The sequence below is a fragment of the Episyrphus balteatus genome, chromosome 1, assembly GCF_945859705.1.
Source record: "Episyrphus balteatus chromosome 1, idEpiBalt1.1, whole genome shotgun sequence".
Lineage (NCBI taxonomy): Eukaryota > Metazoa > Arthropoda > Insecta > Diptera > Syrphidae > Episyrphus > Episyrphus balteatus.
In genome coordinates this window covers 158,456,643-158,479,618 of record NC_079134.1, presented here as the reverse complement: position 1 = coordinate 158,479,618, position 22,976 = coordinate 158,456,643, and the positions used below count along the sequence as shown (strand labels likewise).

Here is a 22,976-nt window from a genome sequence, read left to right as displayed (position 1 = left end):
ATATTTTTGTTTGTCAAAAATTAATATGACCAATATAAAAACAAAAAATTAACAGTGTTCCAAAAATGTGTGTTGTAAATTTTACCATCGGTAGATGGTTAATGCTAAAAAATGTGAGTAAATTATAAATTAAATTGATAATTTATTTCCTTTTTTACCACATACATCAATTTTTAAAGTCGCGTTCATTCTGTTTTGGTCAATAAAATATTTTAAGTAAAACATAAAATCCTTAAGATCTACTATTTCTTCCCCCTAAGTTATGTTAAACTTAGAGCAATTTATGACACATTTTGAAGTTTGTGCAAACCACTATGTACAACTTATGGTTTTATGTTTCACATAAATATTTAAGACTCGTTTCAGCAAATGGGCCTTAGTAAGTCCTATTTATATAATAAAGATTCATTCTATATTTACAGCTGAAAGTTCAAACATTTTTTACAGACAATTTTTTTCAACATTATTTCGCTTTTTAATACAATTTTCAATTTGGTAAAAGGGCCATATCGCCCTGTAGCCATGTCGCACAGTGGTGCCATTGGTCGTTTTTGGCGTCGAAATTCATTTGCACGGCCATTTCTGGACGAAAAGTTATGAAATTTGGTACACTGAATGATAATAGTATGGAGAATAAGAAAAAGCTGCCAACTTTTTTTTGTTTAAAATGGCGGCTCCAAAATAGCGGAAAGAATGGGCGTTAAAATAGAATTTTCATTTCCAAAACAGTATATAAGCAAGAAATTGGGCTAAATTCATAACAAAAAGGTGTCAGATCTTAGATTTGGATTCATAGATTCATATTCTTTAAAAAAAAAATCAAAAATTTTAAAATATTGCGGTTATATGGTTGCCAACTATGTTTTTAAGTAAATATTAGAAAACATGATATAATGAAAAGTTTCAATGTTCAATAAAACTGAGAATTTATTTTTTCTTTGAACAAAAATATACTTTTCTAATAGATTTTAATGTTTCAAATTCAAATCTGAAGTCGAAAAAAAAATATAACTCCTACAGAAAAATGATGTGCTAGAAAAAGAAAGATCAATATATTTCCAATCTAAAATTTTTTTCAAGTTTTCTGTCCGACCAGTCGTTCTCGAGGTTTTGAGACTTACGGGTTCTTAAAAATGGCGGACGCCCCGCAATACCAAACAATACGAAAACTGAGATTTGTACTTGCGATAAACCCCTCTTCAATACTGCATTCAAACTTAGCTGACGTCATAACTTTTGTCGGATTTTTCCCCATTGACTGAACTATAGTTTCTATTCTTATTATTTAATAGGCATATTTCTGCGAGTTTTTGTGTATTTTGCTTATTATAAGGTTTTTGTATGATTTCTAGAACTATTTTATATATAGAATTAAAGGTAACACATTAAGCTACGTAATAATTGCAAAAAAAAGTACATGTTACCACTGAATATTTTGATATTTCGATGTGCCAAAGGCCTCGATTAAAAAAATCACCTTTTGAGAAGTAAATACCTAATATGTATTATTTTTTTTAACATAGAAAAAGATTTTTGATACAGATTTATAGACATAAGAAATACTGTTCATTAGATACTAATATTATTTCTGTACATCCATTATTACGCATTCTACAATTAATTGTTCGCAAGAATAGTTGAAATCTTGATTTTGAAATCCGAAACTTCAAACTCAAATATCTCCAAAACCCCATAAACGAATTTGAAAATATTTTACCCACGCAATGTGCTTATCACCTTTCATTAGATACCAATTTTGTTAGTACACAGCACACACTGGGCCCAAAAATGTGCCATCTCCTTTACATGTATTATTTGAAGCGTTTGGATGAAGAAGGGGGTAAGTGACATTTGCAAAATTTCGAGATATAAGGACTTAAAGTTTTTTGTTGAGAACTTTTTTCGTATTCCAATCTTAATAAAATTGAATAAACTAATAAAACAAGAAAAATAATAGCTTTTTAACAATGTTACTTTTATTTCAAAACAGTAGCTCGGTATATTTAAAAAAAAACAACATTTTTCAGGAAAAGAGTAGTTAAGCTTATAAGTATTTTGAATTTTTAAGAATACAAAGGGGTTAAGTAACAAAATTCATTTTTTTTTCTTTTTATTCTGAATAGTTGTTTTCTGTTCGCATGGTTCCGATAAAGCTTTTTGATAAAACCAATGGTGTTCCCTTGGTATGAACATCATTTGTTCCTTTAAATTTTTTTATTTTCTCAACAGAAAGCTGTTTTATCTTTTTTTCTCGGACGAAAAAGTCTTGGTTTTTTTTATTTCACCCAAAAAGGAGTTAAATGCTGTTACCCCATTCTTCCACTAATATTATGCGATTTTTTTCTCGGACGAAAAAGTCTTGGTTTTATTATTTCACACAAAAAGGAGTAAAGTGCTGTTACCCCATTCTTCCACTCATATTATACGATTTTTAGTTGTTAGTAACCCTTTTATACCAAAAATGAAAGCGCTAAATAAGAAAATACTAATCGTAGCGTGACGTAGATTAGACGGAAATTTAAGTTTTCGCAAGGCATCCTCATTTTTCAAAAAATGTCACTTACCCCCTTCTTCATCCAAACGCTTCTTTCATGTATTATTCATTTAACCCTTAACTATAGTGGTGGGTCCAGGGGACCCACATCAACTTTTAAAAAGTTAATAAAAACCGTTGAAAATGAATTTTCTCTTTTTTTTTTTTATTTTTTTATTTTTTTTTAAATTGTTATCTTTTGATGCTTAAAAACAAAATTTATAAAAAAATTCAATTTTGTATTTTATTTTATCATTTCAAAACACCACAAATTTTCACCACTATAGTTAAGGGTTAAATATATTTTTTTGTTTTTTTTTTTTTTTTTTTCGGTAGAGCATCTTTTTTTTGTTTAATCTTAAAATGTGTATATTTATAAGGGAGCTAAGTAAGAGTTGAAAATTATTACGATCTTCTCTCTGCTGAAGTTGAATGACTGCCCACAGAATTCATAACTTATAAATATTACTAAATCACAGCAAAACTTTAAGACTGTCTCTAAGACAGGGTTGAACATCAGTTCTAATGACCACTTTTCAACTGATCTTTTGCAAGTTATTCAAGATCAATTAATATGATTGCAATATGAATTCAAATTTTTTTTTTGTGGTCAATGATCTGTTGGTTTAAAGATTTCCATAACCCAAAGAGCTACTTTTAGCTTAAAAAATGTTCATAGTAAATTTGGCTACATGTTAGCCTCTCTATAAGCTTTTTAAGCTTTATGTTCAACTCTCTTACTGAATTTCTCTTTGAATTTTGTATCTTAAATGCAAAAAAAGTATAGATACTCACGATCGGTAATAAGATTGCTGAGATCTATGATCAACGTCCGACGACAGTCCGTCCAGATTGGTGTGTTGAGTTGTGCGACGACGGGAACATTTATTCAAAATGACAGAAGGCACAGAATTGGTTGAAATCAACCTTAACCCACCAACAACACCCGAAGAAAGAAGCAACAATATAATTGGCAATATACGTTTGGCGCGAGGTGCAAATTTGCCATTTATTGACAATGCCGTTGATGATGTTGTCGAAGCCAAAAATGCTAATCAGCTGCAATGGGCACCAAAATCTACATCCGAAGATGGCAAACCTCATCTGAAATACTTTGCTGTAGGTCCAAGTTCCTATCAAATAAAATGTCCACTTTGTGGTGCTCGAGCTGATACCGAAACAGTTCAAATGTCAGGGGTATTTGGCCAGCTAAACTCGATGTTGGCAGTTTTGTCGTGGTAAGTTTGAATTTTTAAATCAGGATACAAAGTTGGGTGTTTTTAATTATTTTGTATCATTTTCAGTTGTTTTCCAATATTTTCCCTATCGTTCCTGTACTGTTGTTTATCGAATCAATACAGAAGCAAGCGTTTATTTTGCAATAAGTGCGGTGGTCATTTAAGCTTTTACGATCGACCGGTGTGAAATTTGCTTTATTTTGAGTGTTTTTGTTATTTTTAATTTATTGTTTTTTTTTTTTTAAATTTCGTACATTATAAACAAATGTGAATAGAAAAATCTCACAATAAAACTTTCGATATGCTTTTTGTAGCAGATACAAAGATGAGGTATTTTATTTATCAAGATCTATAGCTGCGGGATAGAAGAAATTAAGTAATCTCTTTTTGTGGCCTTGCTGTGAAGTCATGAATTTCAAGAGTAATGAGAAATGTTTGTTATTTTTGCGTACATGAGTAATAAATAATTTAGATATCTATGGAAAGCAAAAGTGAAAGGAAACTAATTGGAAAATGGTGTCAAGTTTTAATGAAAGCGCTGTGCTGTAGCTATTGTTGGTGGTTTCAGTGAAAATAAAAGTACGATTGGATCAGATTTATCTTATTCTATGAAATAGCTTTTGGAATGGAAGAATTATGCCTTTATTGGAGATGGAATAAAAACCTTCAAATATTGTTGAAAATGGGAGCATTACCAATATAAAAGCTCAGAAACTACTTGCCTTAAATAGTTGAAATTTTGTCAAGAGATTTTGGTGTAAAAATTAGAGGGGGTTGAAAATGGCTTGAGTTGTTTCCTGTAAATAATGGTGTAGCGCTGAAAGTTACTATAGAACTTGACTTAGCATAACCGTGCAACTTGATAACCAAAAGAGTTTATTAAAATATCCAAGGTAAAAAGGTATATTTCTTGTGAGAAAATTAGATTTTATAACTTAAATATTATTTCGGAATAATACAAGCATGCTTTAAGAAAAGATATCAATTTTGGACTTTTTAAAAATATTTTAAAACAATTTTTTTTTAACGGATTAGTAGATTTCCCTTAAATGTGTGGAAAATTAATTTCTTCTACATTTAATCTTCTACATACCATTGTTTTTTAAATTAAGAAATGTTTTTGTTTATAAAAAATTAATTCCTATTTGAAAAAAGCTAAAACAATTTTCAAAAAAAAAAGTAAAAAATACAAAAAATTCTTTGTTATACAAGAATAACATACCTCATTTTTTGTTATTGAATCATTTTCTTTTCAAAACATGATAAGTACATACATAATTTTACAGAAAAGAAAGAAGAAAAAACTGTTCAATTTTCTTTTGCTGTGTTTAGCAAAATTTATAAAAAACATATTCTGTAGAACTTTTTTGGAAATAAATGATTCAATTTTATAGAAACAACTTTATTCACTCTCCATTATATTTAAAGTCGCCATTTAAAAAGGGAAATTTTAAAATTCGTATGCGATTTGACAGATTTTCAGTATTTAATGGTGACTTTAACTATAATGGAGAGTGAATAAATTGGGCATTAGTATACTTTTTTTTAAATTTCTTGTAAAATTAATGAGAAAATTAAATTAAAATTGTTCTGTCATGAATGCTATAAAAAAAATTAATATTCTAGGAAACTTTTACTAGAAGAGCAAGTTCGTTTAAATTTGAAATATTTTTTCAATGTTTGAATGTTTAATGACATCTGATTTATGTTTCTTCCGATTTAATTTCTTCAATAAATTTACTAGGTAAGCTTAAAAATAAACTAAGTTTAAGTTTTTATCTAGACCGACTTGTTAACTGTGTTCTTTTTAATTTATGAAATTTGATGACTTCTGGTAACCTTTTCGTTCCGATTTCTTTTATTTTTTGTTACCTCTTAATATTTTAAAGACCAATATTTATTATAATTCTAAGCTCCAAACCACTAAAAACTAAAATTCAATTTAATGTATTTGGTTCAAAGACTCTGGCAATCCTTAGGCTTCCTGGTATAATAACACTGGTCGGCAAAAAAAAACGAAAAAAGTCGGGAGCAAGAACTCTGTAAGGTGATTTTAATAAACTTAAGTGTGCTGAATTCAAAACATTTTACAGATTTTTTCCATCACGTCTAGGTTTTGAGCTCTGCTCATCAAAATTTTAGCTATAAAGTCCCAAAAACTAATATTAAATTAAATGTTTTTTGACATTTGATCTAAAAATATTTTTTTTCCGTAATATTTTGCTATTTTTTCAACCGAATCAGGAGTCGAAAACTGAAATTGACTTCAAATCTGCTTTAAAAACCATAAGTTACCTTAACCACCAAGATTTTGAGATATCATACCTACATTTCTACACTATATATAATGTATATACTATACTAAATATCTTTTAGAAAATTAATAATTTTGAAAATAAAAATAAACGTATTTAAGACGATAAAATATGGCTTTTGAGTATTGCATATGTAGTTTTGCGAAAAAAAATTTAACGGTGATGAAAATGAAATTCAACGCCAAAAGTATCACAAAAAAGCGTTTTTGACCTGTTAATATTTAAATATTTTGAAAACTTGACTGCCAGTGAAATTTTGACTTCAGATTCGGAATCGGCACACAAAAGTCCTTTAGAAAAGTATGGTTTGGTTCAAGCTCCATTTTCGATGCCGACCAGTGTTATAAGCGGTATAATAATACTTACTTTCAGAATCTAGCTAGGTAAAATACTTTTTTATGTATTTTTTAATTTTTGTTGTTTGCGGACACCTGGCAACTCTTTGTCTCCACTTTGACTTCTGTAAGTTGGGATTTATCTTAGCTAACAATTGGGCTACCAATTTATGTACTATTTCAATAAAAATTTTATTTTTACAATTCAGACAACAAACAATATTGATTGTTTCAAACTTTCAATTGAAAATCCCGATTTTGCTAAAAAAGCCAAAAATAAAAAACGTTTTCATTGCATTCATTTCTAACCTTCTAGTTTTTTGTTATTTTAAAATAAATGTTTTTTTGGTATCCCAATTTCCAAACCAAACATAATTAACATCTCAAATAAAATAAAGAAAAACGAAAACAAAAGCGATAATATTGATTTATTTTTTTTTCCAAAAATAAATTCATTTATTTTCGATTTGTGTATACTACAAAAAAATATAAAAAAATAAAACAGAAAATGAAAAAAATGCAAAACTCGAGTAAAATCACTTTGAATTCTTTAGATATTTTTTTGGTTTCATTACGCGCCCAAAGTAGCAGCCGCAATTCTTGCAGTAATGATTCGTGTCGGTGTGCCGACATGGATGTGAGAAACTTCGCCAGAAACAACAACAGCCCAATCTAAAGTAAAAAATAAAAACAACATTTTTTAAAATAAAAAAATATAAATAAATCTACAAAACTCAAAAAAAAAAAAGAAAACAAAAGAAAAAAAATTCAAGAACTATATAAGTTAAGAGTAAAATCCCCATCACAGTGGGAGATGCAAGTGTTCATTTTTTTATTTCTATCGAAAAAATGACAAAATTCTCCCACTCTTCCATAACAGAAAACGATGTCATGACATCATTATTCCCACTGGAAGTGGGTGGAAAATAAAAATTACTGTCTAATTAAATAAATAAAAAAAAAAACAAATTAAAACAACAATACTTTTCTTACATAAAGAGAAATGAATAGATTCCATTGATTGTGCCAGTATACCATTTGAGGTCATGCACGACGTCAGATGGCGCGCGGATATGGCATGCCGGACAAGTTATTTCTACCGGCTCTTTGGGTAGGTTAAGAAATTGTCCCACTAATGGTGTTGCAAAATTGTCAAGTATTTTTTGTTCTTTGATTTTTTCGTTGGCATCGTCGGATGATTGATTGTTAATTACGTTATCAGCTGATGGTTGAGTCATGATTGATGTTGTTTTTTTTTACAAAGAAGACACAATGTAAACAAAAATAAAAACAATGAACCGAAATTCAAATAAATTGAACTACAAAGTGCGAGAAATGATTACCGTGATCATCGCTCAGATCAGTTCGACTCTACTATCGTACCCGCACATTCATATATGATCTGGTAAAATTAAGAATCTAGATATTTGAGGGAAAAGATTGAAGAGAAAAAAGCTTTGAAATGTGAGAGAGCTTTAGAACATGTTTAGTTTTTGATACAAAATTCTATGATAAAAAAAAAAACTGCAAGAGTTCTTAATTCTTAATACAAAATAAAGGAACTTTTTTAATACAATTCAATTTTATTTTCTTATTAATATTAATTAACAAAAGAAATAATGGTCTTAAATAAAAACTATAAAGTGAAGTTATTGAAGCTGTTCACTTAAACTCAAATAGGTCTAACTAAATAGAGGGAGTGTTAGCAAAAATTATATTTTTTTTTTTGTTCCTTTTTTATTACGAGGATTTTCTATAATTCTTTGAGGCTATTTTTCGTATTTATTTTTGGAGCTTATCGAGTAAATTGGATGAATAGAATTAGTATGAAATAAATGCCAAAAACCACAAAAAAAAAATTATAGTTTTTCAAACGAAATGTGTTTTTGAGAATTTGTTGATTTAAATGCCATTATATTTTTTATTTAATGACATTAATATTGCATCTTCATTATATATTTTTCATAAAAAAACGGAATCAATGTTTTTTCTAACAAAATGGTAGCTAATTCACATTATGGCAATACTTTTGCGTCACCCTATAAAACTTATTTACATACGGATGCATATTTACAAAAATCATCGGTTATTTCTTGGTTTATTCTTGGTTAAAATCTTAAGGTTAACAACCTATGTGATAAATATTGAACACAAAATTTTGACGAGATAAAATTTGACACTACTAATTTTTTGGGAATGTCTGAGTTTTCAAATCTATTTACAATATTTAAACACAAAGGCAATACTGTTTCCTGATGAGAGAGAGGTACCTAACCTACACATATTAACGTCATTATTTTCTTAATAATAGTTGAGTCTGTTGCGTACAAGGGTACCTATTGTTTATATATAATATTACTTATAAAAGATATCGGGAAAATCAACGTGCGGGCACAAAAAAATCAATGTTTCCAAGCAGTGTTGGTTTTTTACATGTAAAAAACTCGATGTAAAAAAATTCAAAATTAAGTACCTACATGTAAAAAACAATGAAATTTTGTTAGAAAGCCATAACAAAAAGAGAAATGATTTTTTTTTCAACTTTTTGGAGAAAAAGAAAAACACTACAATTTTTGAACTATGGTTACTTATTTAATTTCATTAAATTCATTAAAATAAATCTGAATTAATTTCCTCGACCTTTCAAATGTTAAAGGACTTGCACCAAATTTAAATTTTGGACAGTTTGGGTTAATGTAATAACCTAAGATCTAATTTGGAAAGGTTACCGCATTTTATTTCAGCCGTGGTTCAAAAAACGTCACATTTTTCAACTAGTCCACTTTTTTACTTACAATAGGTAATGACATTCTTCTCATGTTCTCTCCCGACAAATTTCTTAGAAGAAAGTTAAAGTTAGTTGGTAATTTGACAGAACTTTGCTGTAGAAAAATGGATACAAATATTTTAAAGAAAGATCATAATCCGTGTTCTGAAAGGTTTGCAAAAAAATTGTATTGAATTTGAGGGGCAAAAAATTCAACTCTACGAAGTTTATTGTTTGTGGAACTGGAATTTTATAACCTGTTTTCATTAGTGACCAAATGAGATAATTTTAGAATAAAGTTCATTTTGAATGTCAAATCGTCAAGGAAATTTCTTTTAAATGAGATAATTTGCTCTAGAAAAAACATACCAATAATCACTTTGGAAATATTTTTTAATTAATCATGATTTATAAAGGTTTATTAGAACTCAATGCAGCAAAATAAAGTGTTTTATACGATTTTGTTTACGTTCTTTTTACCGTTTTATACCATTTTTTATGTTTTTTACATTTCTTACACCAAATTTACAATTTTTTATAGTTTTTTAAAAATGGATATAACTATTACTATTTAATGAAAACATTTTAAAACAAAGTCCAAAAAGTTTCTATATTTCTTCGAGTTTTTTTGTAATCAGTACAATTTTGAAATTTTTCCTTTTTATTTTTAAAAATTTGGTGACTTTTCATCAAGAAATGGGCTTGCAAATGATTTTTAATTTGTCAAAAATTAATAATTTTAAAATAATTTTAACATAAATGTTTTATTTAAGTTTAGATGGCGGTAGAAGTAAATTACAATTTAGACTGATAATAACGACTATTCTTAAACCACTACGAAACGTAAACAAAACTCCAAGATACCTGCATAGTAAATTTTAGCTTTGTACCAAACAACTAGACTTAAAGTACGTGCGACCCAGTCGTGCTTCGTGCATTTAAATTATGCAAATTTGTTGTAGGTATTTCTTTTTAATTTTTATAATTAAATTAAAACTCAATTCACGTATTGTAATTCTGCTATTTCCAATTGATAGACTCATTCAAATGTGCTTACATCATTTCCCTTCTTCCATAAATTTTTTTATCTAGAATCATAGCTCTTTAGAAAAAAAAAGCTTCCAACAAACAAAAATGTATATCGGCAGCAGAGAACAAGCAAACATTTCAGCAGAGCAGTCAACGCCCGGTCGCAATATTGAGATGAATTTGAAATTCAGTAAGAAATAAAAATTTAGAACATTCGCGCCGTGACTGATCGCCACAAAAAAAATAATAAAAAGTGTTCGTATAGAAAAAGATCAGTATTTTGGAGTCTGGACGCGTTAGACAACACAAAAAACCTGTTCTCAAAATTCAAAGTAAAAATATCATGGTCATTATAAAAGAATTATAAAACTTTATAATAGAAAGCTCTTTCAAATTTTTTAGCGAACCGATAAACATGACAGAAGTTCAGACAACTCTTGTGGAAGATGAGCCAGTGCCAATTAGATTGCTCGTAGCCCCAAAAGTATTCTACTTTGCAGTTGGTCCAAATTCACATGAGGTCACTTGTCCATTTTGTAAGGTCCAGGGCAAGACCACCGTGAGGAGGAAATACCTTAGATGTTATCGCCAACATTACTGTTCCAGTTGTGGCGAATATCTGGGCACTTTTCGCCGGCCACAACTTTAGAGATATAATATTTTTTTCTATGCAAATTTGATATTATTTTTACGCTTCTCAAAAAAAAAATAAATAAAAATAAAAACGCTTTATCCAAAAGATACATTTTTAAGAGAATTTTTTTGAGTGTTGAAGACTCTTTTTGATGATGAAAAAAGATACTCAAAGCTTCTAAAGACAACCGATCTTGTTCCTAGATTTTTTTTTTAAAGTTAGTCGATTGTGTTCTGGGCAGAGAAACAGATCAAATGAGAACACCAACGTGATAAAAAAAATTTGCTATTTGAGCAAACAAGTGAAAGTGTTCGGTTTTAATTTGTAAGCTCTTTTTGACGTAAATATGAGTTCAGCACCAAGTTCAGGAAAAATTGGTCATCTCCAAAGAGAACCAACTGAGATAAATTGCCCATCATGCAATGCTGTCGGTTTGAGTACATTACGACTGGAAGCAGTCACCTGTATACAGAAAATTGTTGGACTTATTAATTGTTGTTTATGTTGGTGAGTATTTGTATTTTATTTTTAATTTATGCAAACAATAGTGTACACAAAAAAATGTGTGTAAGTTTTGTTTGCGAATTATTAAGGCGTGACTGTTTTTGTTTTGTATGATTGTTATTTTAATGTCTATGAGAGATTAATGAAAAATGCGGGATTTGTAAATTTATTTCACCAAATGTACCATAAATGTTATGCTGATTTGTTTAATGTATTGTTTAAAGCATTTTTTTTTTCAACAATGAAGGTAAAATTGAAATGCTTGAAATTTAGCGATAGAAATATTGATATTAGCAGTTTAAGTTTCGTACAAGAAAAAATGTTACGTATACGTCAAAGTGAACCACAAATTATTCGATTTGATATTTAAATTAACTTATTTGCTAATCTTTGTAGATTAAGTGTTACAGAAAAAAAAATCCTTTCAACAATAATAAATAAGTCAATTGGCCTTGGTCTTAATCTTATTAGATATTCGATTTTTAATATAGCCGCACAAAAATATTGAATTTTGATGCATTTTTATTAAGATGGTGGCTAAACTTTTATGGGATGGCATGCTGTTAAAAAATTTCTACATGTTTTCATGTTGTAACCTCATAACTTTAGACTGGGTGAACCAATTTTGATAATTCTTTTTATTCGATTGCTGGCGCCTGCAGTGTGATTCCATTTAAATTTTGTCAACTTTTAGAATCCATGAGAAAACTAAAAAAATCCAAGTTTCGATTTATAGAAGTCAGTTTTGTTTTTTTTTTTTTTGATAAAAAGGATTATTGTTAGCTGAATATAATTTTTCTTCTTTTTATTTCTAATTTACAATATTTGTGCCTACACATGTACAAAATTTATTTAATTTACTTTCTACTTTTTACTTTCCATCTTTACTTAAGTTAGATTTTCATTTTGTTAAAATTACCCCTGAAACCTTTAAATACATCTATGTTTTTAACTGTTAAATATTCAATAAGAAATCACTGAAATTTTTTAATCAGAAAATGAAACATGTGATTTGATCAGAGTTGCAATTGAAAAAATAAAATATCAAATAAAAACAAAAATATTGCATTGAAACATACATTTTTTCTTGCAGATAAAAAAGTTTGTATCCAAAAAAAATTATTGCTTTCTGCACATAACAAAATTAATGCATTTTTTTTTATTTTGTATCAAAAATGTTAATCAAATTTCTTCGATTTTGCTATTTAAATTAGTATAATATTAATTTTAAAGCAAGGTCAATTAGTTAAAACTGTAAGGATTTCGACGAATATTAGACATTTAATTTTTTTAATGTAAACATTTTTTTAATGCAATTTTTTATATTATTTGCAATATATATTTTTTTAGTCGAGACAGTCATACATGACATTATGATGATGGAAAGTGCCAAAAAAGTTTGCTTAGTCAGTTTGGAATTTTTTCGAAAATTAAAAAAAAATGAATTTGTAATTTTTGTGTTCTTCACTATGAACACTATGATCTTTAACCCAAAACTTATTTCGAGACTTTGATCTGCTTTCAAATGTAAACAAAATCATGTGTACAACTCACACGTGGTAGAAGTGAAAGCTTAAAAAATCATTTTTCTTACAAAAATAAAATCGAAAAAATCTTTTTTTTACTTTTTTTTATTCTATCACCATTAAATCCATATTTTTTATATGACAACCTATAATAAATTTTATATCATGTGAAAGCTTATTATTTCACCTTGTATATGTATGTCGCTTAAATCATATTTCTACCATGCCTACAAAAAGTAAGAATTTTTTTTTTGTCGAAATTTCAAACTGAGAATACGGTACTGGTCGCTGGTCATCGGCAACAGATCTCCACAGGTGTTTTGAGGTATTTTTCAAGTTTTTCAATTTAATTTAATTTTGTAACTTGTAGAGCACGTACCGTTTTATGTGATATATCAAATGAAAGGTAATATTAGGGTAAAAGTGGGTGAGATGGCGCACTTTAAATACCTTGTTAATTTTTTGCTCTAAAAATGTATGAAAAATATTTTTAGCTTTCTTTAAATATTTTACATCGAAGTAGCCAGTATTCGTTTCTTTGTCTGTGATACAAAAAATTAAAAAAAATTTCGAAGCAAATAATGTGATGATTTTTTTCGAATTTTTTTTTCGCTCTTTTTTTTTTTTGTTCCTATATTTTGTGAGTCTTTGGGATCTTAGATGCCCTTGATAACCCAATACATACAAGAGAGTATAAGTTATACATTGCAGGTAAAATTTGAGCTCTAGTTCTATCTGCTTATTTATGGGTGCTTACGAATAGGAATTATGCGAAAAAAGGTGATATGGCGCAGTTTTTTGCGGGTGAAATGGCGCATTCCGTACTAAATTTTTTTACTTGAGTATAGTTTTAGAATGTGCCATATCACCCCCAAAATATTTTTTTTCAGCCAAGTTCAAATTTTCATTAAACACAATTTATCAATCTTTTATATGGCATGCATTGGTGCTTGACTCCTAAACATCGTTCAACCATTTGTGAAATAAATGTGGCAATAGAAACCTAAAACAAACTCATGCACCATCTCACCTACCAGGGTATGCCATCTCACCCACCCTATAGGGGGAGTAGGTTTTGTTTAAACTTTTTTGCTAAATTAATTTAAAAATATGAATTAAAAAGATAAAATTCTGTAAAACAAGTAATACGTTGGATATTGAATATAGAACATTTTTGCATTGTTAGAAATATGAAATGTGGTTTACTTTGAAAAATATGCCAAAAACAAAAAAGGTATGCCATCTCACCCGCTTTTACCCTATCAGCATGCGTATTAAAGTTTAATAAAATTTGTATGTGTTCTAGATCAAAAGATATAACGAGTTTAGAAAAAAAAAGCATATTTTTACAGTTATCTCAGAATTTTGAATATGAAAATAATTAAAGTTTGGCAAATTTATAGTTTATTTAATTACCTATCTACAGTATAAATTTCATTCAGCTATCTCTTAAAACAAAAAAGTTATAATCAATTGATTTTTCCTGTCGCTTTTTCGTTTCATATTGTTTCAAATCACTACAATACTAAAGAAGTTTTCACTTCAAAAAGTCAATTTTAAATAATAGAGCAATCTTACAAAAAATTTTATGGTTTTCAGTTATGATAGGAGTTTAAAGAGGCCTTTCTTTTGATTAGGGATGCAAACGATACATCGATGTTATCAAAACATCGATGTTTTTGTTAAAAACATCGATGTATACATCGATGTATACATCGATGTTTCTTAAGCCGATACATCGCCGATACATCGACGTTAAATCTGCAAAACATCGACATCGTTCATTTTGTTACTCGTTTTTCCTTTTTTTGCATAATAACAGAACTTGAACTCTCAAACTCAATCTTTTTTGTCTAGTGTTCAAAGCTTCAAAGTTTTTTTCATGTCTCATTAAAAAGACTGTTTCTGTGTGTTCAGAAATCGGAACGCGACCATCAGAGGCGTACCTTGAGTTGCCGGGTCTCCGGGGCAATATTAATTTTAAGGGGCCATTTCGATATAGACATTTTTTTAAAAAGGATATGTATACGCCTTTCTCTTTTTTTGGGGGCCCTAGAAGTATTATTTGTTGGTCGCTTAGATTATTTTAGTAGCATTTTTTGAGGTCCCTGAGGTAATATTTTTTCTACTTTATTTATAATAACAGTTTCCTTCTCTGCATTGTCTCCAGTCAGGGCCCTAGCGTCAGTTGGGGCCCCGGGGCACCGCCCCGCTTGGCCCAATGGTGTGTACGCCTATGGCGACCATTATTGACATGCTCGTGAGTTCCGTTCAGAGCTCTGAACGTTAAAAAATTGATTCCATTTGATTAGAATTGATGGTATTTATATATAAATAAAATCGAAAATCGTATTAAGAAAATATGTTTCATTTTGTTGATAAATTTGTCTGTTTTGTGGTACCTAAAAATTGAATTCAATTTTGGGTTTTAAAAAGATAAGACATAAATATTTTGTTCTTTAGATACAGTAGAACGTATTTATGTCCAACAAAAATACATCGGGAAAACATCGATGTATCGAAGATAGAACCGATGTTTTTTTTAACATCGATGTTGTAAATAAAACATCGATGTATTCAAACATCGATGTTTTTTTTAACGATGTTGCATCCCTACTTTTGATGGCTCAGTTGATAGATTTAGAAGACATTTTTTTAAATGCATTTGGCAAGAGACGTTTTTTTTTTTATTAAAAAAAATAAAAAAAAAAAAGATTTGATATTTTTATACATAAACTTCCTTACGCTATAGTTTAGTACCTTTAAACATTACCTATACTATTTTAATTTTTATATTTATTATTTTTTAAACCTTTTTTCGTTTTTAGCACTCCAATTAAATGGGAAGGACGTCATGATTACAATCACTACTGTTCAAAATGTGGATGTTATATCGGTCGAAATATTCAATTAAGTTGGTATAAACGAAAACTATTCAAATCAAGACATGCAGCACTCGATGAAGATATGCAATGGCGAAATTACCAAAGACAAAAAAGTACCGAACAAAATAAAACTGAACAATCTGAACCATAATTAAGTGAAAAACAATAAATTTGCCACGTTGTCATTCATTGTATAATAAACAATAAATATTATAATTATTTTTATCTTTTCCTCAAACAATTTGCATGATTAAGCCAATAAAGTGTCAACTTTTGTTAAAAGCTTTTTAAGTTTCACAATAGTTTGAGTGAGACTGGTTGCAATATTGATTTGGTTCTTGTCTCTACTATTTCCAATGTGTCGAATAAAAGCTTTTCATAAAAAGTTTTTTAATAGCTATATTTTTAAACCAACACTTAAATTTAAACACTTGTTCTTTTCTCTGAACGCAATCTGAAATCATCCTGTGGACGGTTATTTTCAAACGATTTTTTAAATGTCCCTTCTTGACAGCCATCAATTTCGACGAATTCTCGATTCGGTCTAACACAATTTCTTTGTTTGTCATACATTCCCAGAAAGTTATGACACTCGGCACAATGAAGATAATCTCGTGAAGGGCCTTGGAAAAAACAAGGTAGAAAACATAAGGGCCAACAAGTTAAGATGCAAGCAGCTCCAACTGTCGAATATGACAACTGTCAATGAAGTATTTTTAAAGATTTTACTTTCGTTTTATGTAAAGACTTTTTTACCTTTTCAGATCTAGATTTAATAATAGGCTTTTTGTGAGCTCCACACTTTGGACAATAAATCATTCCTTTAGCTGGGCGCCATTTTTCGATTGATGTTTTGTACATTTTCCGTTTTTGTGGACTTCGAGGCGTTAGAGGAGTGGTTATTTTATACTTTCTCGTGTAGATTGGTTTCAATTCTGGACTTCGAATAGTTGTTTCTTCCATGTGAATATTTATATCAGGAAATAGTTGTTCACGTGGTGGAGGAGGCGTAACAATTTCATCAAGATGTTGCTGATTGTTATTGACTGCTTTTGAAGGAGTTGGTTCTTCTTTTTCTGAATATTCCATTGTTTCATCATCTGGAAGATCAATTTCTGGATGATCAGTTCTAATGTGTTTTATAAGAATAGCTCTGTCATATGAAGGACATTCAATAATTTTTAAACATTTAAGACATCGAAACTTTTTGGCCATGCTATGCCATAATTCAGTAAACTTTTGAAAAAAAAAATCGAAAAATAACAAAACAAAATTAAATAACAATCAAATATTTGACAAAAGAAAAAATTAAGTGTAATTTTGAAAGACAATTCGATGAAATCTTGAAAAAGAATTAAAAAAAAAAAAAAATTGGACTCATGAAATGATGTATTTCTTAGTATAAAATAATGCATTCTTAACTGTTAAAGCATTTCGTGTTCGAGGGCCTTTCTCAAGTGAGTAAAGTCCTCTTCAAGAAGACCTTGAAAAATAAATTCCAATTTTATATTTTCTCCTATTTCTTGGAATAACAACAATTTTATTATTATTTCCATGAAAATACAATCACGACACGACACTTTTCTTGTTTATTTTTTTGGTTTCTTTTTTATTCGAGTGGTTTTGTGTGAGAGTCTGAGAGTGTCTTGCACTGTTGAACCTGAATTATTTTTTTTGTTTAGGTATATGCAGGTTTTTCTGAAGAAGGTTCATATATTTCATGGCAAAGATATTTTTGTAGCGCAGAATCAAATCAGAAGAAGAAGTTAAGTTAAAAGCGCTTCTGGTTTATTTCTTTAAGAAAGATTTAAGTTCACATAAAACAGATCAAAAGTGTAAGTAGGCGGTCTAATAGAAATCAAATGAAAGGTACTAAAAATTTCAAGATTTTTTATACAAGAGAATAAAAAAAAAAAACAACAAAAAACAAAACAGATCTTTAAATGAAAAAAAAGTATGTAGTTTAAATTCTTTTATTTAACAAACAAATTTTAGAGCCCCCGCACACTACAGACTTTCTATCGGCCGATAGTTTAGTCGGGCTGGGCTCCTAGTGTGCGCACAGGCAGCCGACTAAACAATCGGGTCGCTAGGAAATATTTTAGTTTGAAGGCAATTGTTTAGCAAAACAAACTTTTTTTCGATCAAACAAACTTTTTGATCGGCCGATACTTAATCGTTGTAGTGTGCGCCCCCGCACACTACAAACTTTCTATCGGTCGACAGTTTAGTCGGTCTTTTAATAAGAATGAAAATGTATGAAAGTGCGCACACTACAACGATTAAGTATCGGCCGATCAAAAAGTTTGTTTGATCGAAAAAAAGTTTGTTTTGCTAAACAATTGCCTTCAAACTAAAATATTTCCTAGCGACCCGATTGTTTAGTCGGCTCCCTGTGCGCACACTAGGAGCCCAGCCCGACTAAACTATCGGCCGATAGAAAGTCTGTAGTGTGCGGGGGCTCTAAAAAGGATTTTTTTTAGAAAAAACTATTTAGAGCCGTTTTTATAAAAAAAATTGTACATATAAAAATTTACTTATATAAAAAAAATTGTTATTATTTCAAGAAATAATTAATTTCGAAACACTTAAAAAATAAAATTTCAAAAGATTTCACCAACCCGTTTTCAAAAAATTGACTTCTCAAAAGAAAAATTTGGAAATATGTATGTATTTTTTAAAGAAAAAATCGCATGCCTTGTTCGATTTCACTAGTCAAAAAGTTTTTTTTTTATAGAAATCAAAGTATATTTTTCGAATGGTTTTTTGTGCGCTAAGCTCGAATTCGAAGTCAGAAAAATTCTTTCACATCAAGTTTTTGACATGGTAATGCCAAAACATCACAAAAATAGTTTTTTGGACTTTGAAAATTCAATATCTCAAAAACTTTGCACGTTAGAGCTATTATAATGCTAGATTCAAATTAAGAAGGCCAAAGGCTATTAGTTAAGTATAATTTGGTTTCTATGGAAAATTATTTCTCACCAATATTACTGTCATTTACGGAAAAACCATGTTTTTTGTTTTTTGTTTTTTTTTTCAATTTTTCTCAATATTTTCTAAAACAAAAGTATAGTTTTTCCACACAATCTTCAATAACAGGTTTTAATCTAAATCATTGCATTCCAAACGTTTCAAATATCCTAATTTTTTTTCGGTAACTTTTTTGATTAAAAAATAGACTATTTTTTCAAATTAAATTCGTCAAAAATCCAAAAATTAACTTTTTGCTCAAAAAACAGATAGAAAACATAACAAAGTAATATATAACCAAGTTTTATTAAAATCCAACCATTTTTGTAAAAGATAAAAATAAAAAATCGTATTTTTGCATTTTTTTCAATATTTTTGAGGTTATATAAAAAAATGGTTTGAGTAAAAGTTGTAGACATTTATACTATCTACAACTTTTGCATCTAACTTTTTTCGATAGGAGGTCTACTTTTGACAGAAATCGTAAAAAACCACGATTTTTGACACCCACTCCACTTTTTCACCCACCCACCCCTTTTCCCCCAATTTGTTTGTGGGCAATTTATTTTTCCCCTTTCATATACCATTTATCCTAAGTTTTCTGCTAATAATTTTTTCAACTTTTGCCCTCTGAAAACCGGATTGGCACTGGTCTATGTATAAGTGATGATTAAAAATAACGATTACTTTGAAATGCCTTTAATCATGTCAATGTTAATCTCTCCATTCATACTAATGATAGAAACTTTGTTAGGGTTAGGATCTTGATTTTTAGAAGATGTGTTTTTCTTTGTAACTGCACTTAGCGAAAAAATAGTAATTTTGTAACTATTTGCATAGTCATTTTATAGAATTCAATGAAATTTGGCGAATAACTATTTTTTGACAGAAAATAGTTACAGAATAGTTAAAAATGACTATTATAATAGTCACAGCTAAAACAAAAAAAGTTAAAAATAACTATTAAATAGTTAAAATTGACTATGCCGTAGTAATCACGTAACTATTAAAATAGTCATTTTTAACTATTATGTTTATAGTGCGTTTAATTCTTTTTAAACAAAAGTCTATATTTTCGAGGAAAACCAGTCTCAAATCATAAATTTTTTTTAAAGTGTTGATCCAAATACAAGTAAGAAATTAAATAATTAAATATTTATTAAATGTTCAAATTATAAAATTAATTTAACTTATTTTCCAGTGAAACAAAAATCATATACCTACATATGAACACGGAGTGCATCCAAGACGCCAAAAAAAGTGAAAAAAATTATTAAAAATGACTATTTTTTTCTGCGTGTGCATTTAAAAAATGCTAACACATTTTTTGAATGCTTAGATATTTATTTTTAAAGGCTTTTCATTTTTTCTTACCCATGATAATTTTTAACTTTGATGCCAATATTCTTCGAAAAACCTGTGATAAAAATAGTTTTTTACTATTTTTTTTAATGAAGAAAACAATAATGAAAAAAAAAGTCTTTTACAAGTTTGCAAGAAAACTCATGCATGGTTTTATGTCTGGACGAAATGTTTTTTAGTGATACAACTTTTTGACATTCCGCTCTCTATTTTATTGTATGTTAAGCGTTTTGATATCCTCTTTTGTGTAATAATAAAGTAAATTAAGAAGTTTAAGTTTTTATTTTACCTCATGCTCATATCCAACTTAATACCCAGAAGGATTTAAATTTTAAAAGAACAAAAAATAAACTTGCTTACTTTAACAAAACCGTTTTACCTTCTTTAAATCTCGTAACTTCGTCGTAACTTTAGGTACAGGGGGTGTTTTATGGTTCTAAGTAGTATATAAACTGTTAAGATAGCCTTCAGCGTGTTTTCCATGAAGAGTTGATAAATAAAATTTAAAAGGATTTACAAATTCAGTGTTGTATACACGAGAGTTGTAGGTGTTGTACTTTTTTTTTTGCAGATTTACAAATGCAATCCCTTTTATTAGTTATATCGCACGCATGCTGGTTTATAATATGTGTATGTATACAATTTGTCCTGAATGAAAAGAATATGCTAACAACAACAAGAGGATTCTTCAAAATATTGCATGATGGTTTTTACTATTGAATCAGCACTTCCCCTATTTTTTATGGAAAGGTTTTTGCCATGAAAAAATATTCTCTGTATTGAAAAGAAAAACATGAATAAACATATATGCGATGTGTGCTTGAACTTGAAAATTCAAAGAATAAGAAAAACATATTGTTTCAAGGATATGAAATTGAAGCTTTAAAAAATAGATTTAGTTTCAATTTTTTTGTAGGTAAATACTTTCTTTCAAAACTTTTACGTCGTAGGTTGTCATTTTTGTTCTAATAGGTAAGAAAAACAAGGATACACTTTTACTCATAAATTGAAAGGAGCATCTTAAACGCATGTCTGTGTTCATAAAATCTTTCATTCAAAGTCTAAAAATTCGTCTAAAGGTTAATCCTGTTGTTTTTGAATGAAATGGCTATTCAGAATTTCGACGCGGTGAACGTGAAAGAGGCAAAACTCCTCCCCAAATGTTTTCTTTGATTTATTGCATCATGATTTACTGGAAAGCCAATCCAACAACTTACTTCCAAACCCTGTATTATTCTTCAGGAGAATCGGAAAATATGACGGGAGAGGACTAAATTGAATTCAAGGAAAAATAAATAAAATCTTGAAAATATGTTCTACCGGAAAATCGCTTCATAAACATCGCAAAACGGAGAATCTCCATTCTCATATTGAATTATTCAGTTTTTGATATTCGACACGCGTCACGACTTACGTAGAAGTATTTGGAATTCCACCAGAATTTCAGGATTGTTTCCTTAGAGAGAAACATCGACAGTAAAATATATTCATCTTGTTAACTTTGTTTTGCCAAATGCTCATATACTTTAGTTGACTATACTACGCACAATGGGCCCAAAGGACCATTTGCGTCTCAAAAATGGTTGTTATGAAATTTTTATTTTTGGTAATTTCTTTACGGAAATGAATCAAGGGAAAGTCAATCTATATGTTTTCATTGAAAATTGATTTTTAAAATGAGTTTCTCTATTACAAAATTGTATCTGAAGTCTCCACTTGAAAATACTTTGTTTGAGTAACAAAATAAAGCAAATCTTCACGATACGTATTCAAAACTATATTTGAATAAATTATATAAGTGTTGTATGTCGTTGGAAAGCTTATTTTAACTGCTATTTATATTGCTGAAAATAAAAATTTTTTAAAATATATTTTTAATTAATAATATTTTTTTCACACAATAAGCTTTTATTTGCAGTTTTTTTAATTTCGAATTGAGTTTTAAATGTTTCCGCTGTTTTCCGCTGTCTACTTTTTTTCACAATTTTGTTCTTTAGTTTATGTACTACATACTATGTACAAAAAGAATTGGCTGCTTTTATCTGCTTTTCTTTGATAGAGAACGATATATCTGTCGAAAGACATAGTAAAAAAAAACGTATTTTGGTGCATCCTGACCTGTTTCAATACATATCTTGAGTTCTATTGATCGCACTGTCAAGATTGATGTCGTCAGGCTTTGGGGAAATGACAGAGCGTCAGTTCTTATATTCAGAATGTGATTTTGTGTTAATTTAGCCTACTCACATTAATTGGAAAACTCGCGATATTTAACCCCTCGGAAACCATATAAAGCTGACAGACTTTTGAATTCGTTATTAGAACGCATAAGGCTATAAAACTGCTTACTCACATTTTGGTTATACCTCCATTCCTAAAATTTTCTGTGGGCTCTTAGACTTAGTATATGCACCCAAAATTGAAGATATTTGTATTTTGAACAATGCTGTCATTGTAGATACTATTAAAAAAGTCTAAGGTAGCAGAAAAATGATAGAATTTAATATTGTAATTGTTGAAAAAAATTTCATCCATGTAAAAAGTTACATAGAGATTTTATTTACTGATTTTGATTTTACTCGAAGATTTTCAAAAGAGCCGTTTAAAGTATTTAATTAAGAAGGATTTTTGTGAAAATTGACAACTAGTTTTTTTTTTGTGATTTCTTTTTTTGCTCTTTTCTCAAGTAGTTTTTCGACTTTTTCACTTTGCCTTACAAACGACTTTATTTAAGATGAGTATAATCAATATTTTTCTTATAATTTTTCAATAAAATAGCTTTAATTTCAAATAACGTAACACAAACAAACTACATTGAAATTTTTTTGTTCTTTATTTTATACTCATAAAAATAATTAAGTAATTTTAAGACACG

At 28.9% G+C, this 22,976-nt stretch overlaps 5 protein-coding genes across 6 annotated transcripts; 3 read left to right on the top strand and 2 right to left on the bottom strand.

The window, feature by feature from the left end:
- Window positions 1-3,344: 3,344 nt before the first annotated feature.
- On the top strand, window positions 3,345-4,001 carry LOC129905946 (uncharacterized). Its single transcript, XM_055981571.1, has 2 exons — window positions 3,345-3,771; window positions 3,838-4,001. Exons 1-2 carry the CDS (start codon window positions 3,428-3,430, stop codon window positions 3,956-3,958), a joined length of 465 nt encoding a protein of 154 aa, XP_055837546.1. The 5' UTR covers window positions 3,345-3,427; the 3' UTR covers window positions 3,959-4,001.
- A 2,862-nt stretch (window positions 4,002-6,863) lies between these two features.
- Window positions 6,864-7,924, bottom strand: LOC129911610 (uncharacterized). The gene is made up of 2 exons (XM_055989464.1): window positions 7,415-7,924; window positions 6,864-7,093 (listed from the first exon to the last, which is right to left on the bottom strand). The coding sequence occupies exons 1-2, from the start codon at window positions 7,657-7,659 to the stop codon at window positions 6,958-6,960; spliced, it is 381 nt and encodes a 126-aa protein (XP_055845439.1). The 5' UTR covers window positions 7,660-7,924; the 3' UTR covers window positions 6,864-6,957.
- A 2,397-nt stretch (window positions 7,925-10,321) lies between these two features.
- LOC129906944 (uncharacterized) lies at window positions 10,322-10,962 on the top strand. Of its 2 annotated transcripts, none has more exons than XM_055982940.1 (2): window positions 10,322-10,549; window positions 10,598-10,962. In XM_055982940.1, the coding sequence occupies exon 2, from the start codon at window positions 10,633-10,635 to the stop codon at window positions 10,864-10,866; it is 234 nt and encodes a 77-aa protein (XP_055838915.1). In that variant the 5' UTR covers window positions 10,322-10,549; window positions 10,598-10,632; the 3' UTR covers window positions 10,867-10,962. The 2 variants fall into 2 exon arrangements, with proteins under 2 accessions (XP_055838915.1, XP_055838914.1); XM_055982939.1 differs by having other exon boundaries at window positions 10,323-10,549; window positions 10,620-10,962.
- A 111-nt stretch (window positions 10,963-11,073) lies between these two features.
- On the top strand, window positions 11,074-15,985 carry LOC129906943 (uncharacterized). Its single transcript, XM_055982938.1, has 2 exons — window positions 11,074-11,358; window positions 15,710-15,985. Exons 1-2 carry the CDS (start codon window positions 11,198-11,200, stop codon window positions 15,915-15,917), a joined length of 369 nt encoding a protein of 122 aa, XP_055838913.1. The 5' UTR covers window positions 11,074-11,197; the 3' UTR covers window positions 15,918-15,985.
- A 47-nt stretch (window positions 15,986-16,032) lies between these two features.
- LOC129906942 (uncharacterized) lies at window positions 16,033-17,064 on the bottom strand. Its single transcript, XM_055982937.1, has 2 exons — window positions 16,523-17,064; window positions 16,033-16,465 (listed from the first exon to the last, which is right to left on the bottom strand). Exons 1-2 carry the CDS (start codon window positions 16,979-16,981, stop codon window positions 16,190-16,192), a joined length of 735 nt encoding a protein of 244 aa, XP_055838912.1. The 5' UTR covers window positions 16,982-17,064; the 3' UTR covers window positions 16,033-16,189.
- Between the last annotated feature and the right edge of the window lie 5,912 nt (window positions 17,065-22,976).

What these genes read in the sequence shown, in the direction of transcription:
- LOC129905946 (XM_055981571.1), top strand. Translation starts at nt 3,428, where the DNA reads ATGACAGAAGGCACAGAATTGGTTGAAATCAACCTTAACCCACCAACA. An exon ending in ATGTTGGCAGTTTTGTCGTG is followed by an intron (nt 3,772 to 3,837) that starts GTAAGTTTGAAT and finishes TATCATTTTCAG; the next exon opens with TTGTTTTCCAATATTTTCCC.
- LOC129911610 (XM_055989464.1), bottom strand. Translation starts at nt 7,659, where the DNA reads ATGACTCAACCATCAGCTGATAACGTAATTAACAATCAATCATCCGAC. An exon ending in ATCTATTCATTTCTCTTTAT is followed by an intron (nt 7,094 to 7,414) that starts GTAAGAAAAGTA and finishes TTTTTACTTTAG; the next exon opens with ATTGGGCTGTTGTTGTTTCT.
- LOC129906944 (XM_055982940.1), top strand. Translation starts at nt 10,633, where the DNA reads ATGACAGAAGTTCAGACAACTCTTGTGGAAGATGAGCCAGTGCCAATT.
- LOC129906943 (XM_055982938.1), top strand. Translation starts at nt 11,198, where the DNA reads ATGAGTTCAGCACCAAGTTCAGGAAAAATTGGTCATCTCCAAAGAGAA. An exon ending in ATTAATTGTTGTTTATGTTG is followed by an intron (nt 11,359 to 15,709) that starts GTGAGTATTTGT and finishes TTTCGTTTTTAG; the next exon opens with CACTCCAATTAAATGGGAAG.
- LOC129906942 (XM_055982937.1), bottom strand. Translation starts at nt 16,981, where the DNA reads ATGGCCAAAAAGTTTCGATGTCTTAAATGTTTAAAAATTATTGAATGT. An exon ending in TTAAATCTAGATCTGAAAAG is followed by an intron (nt 16,466 to 16,522) that starts GTAAAAAAGTCT and finishes CTTCATTGACAG; the next exon opens with TTGTCATATTCGACAGTTGG.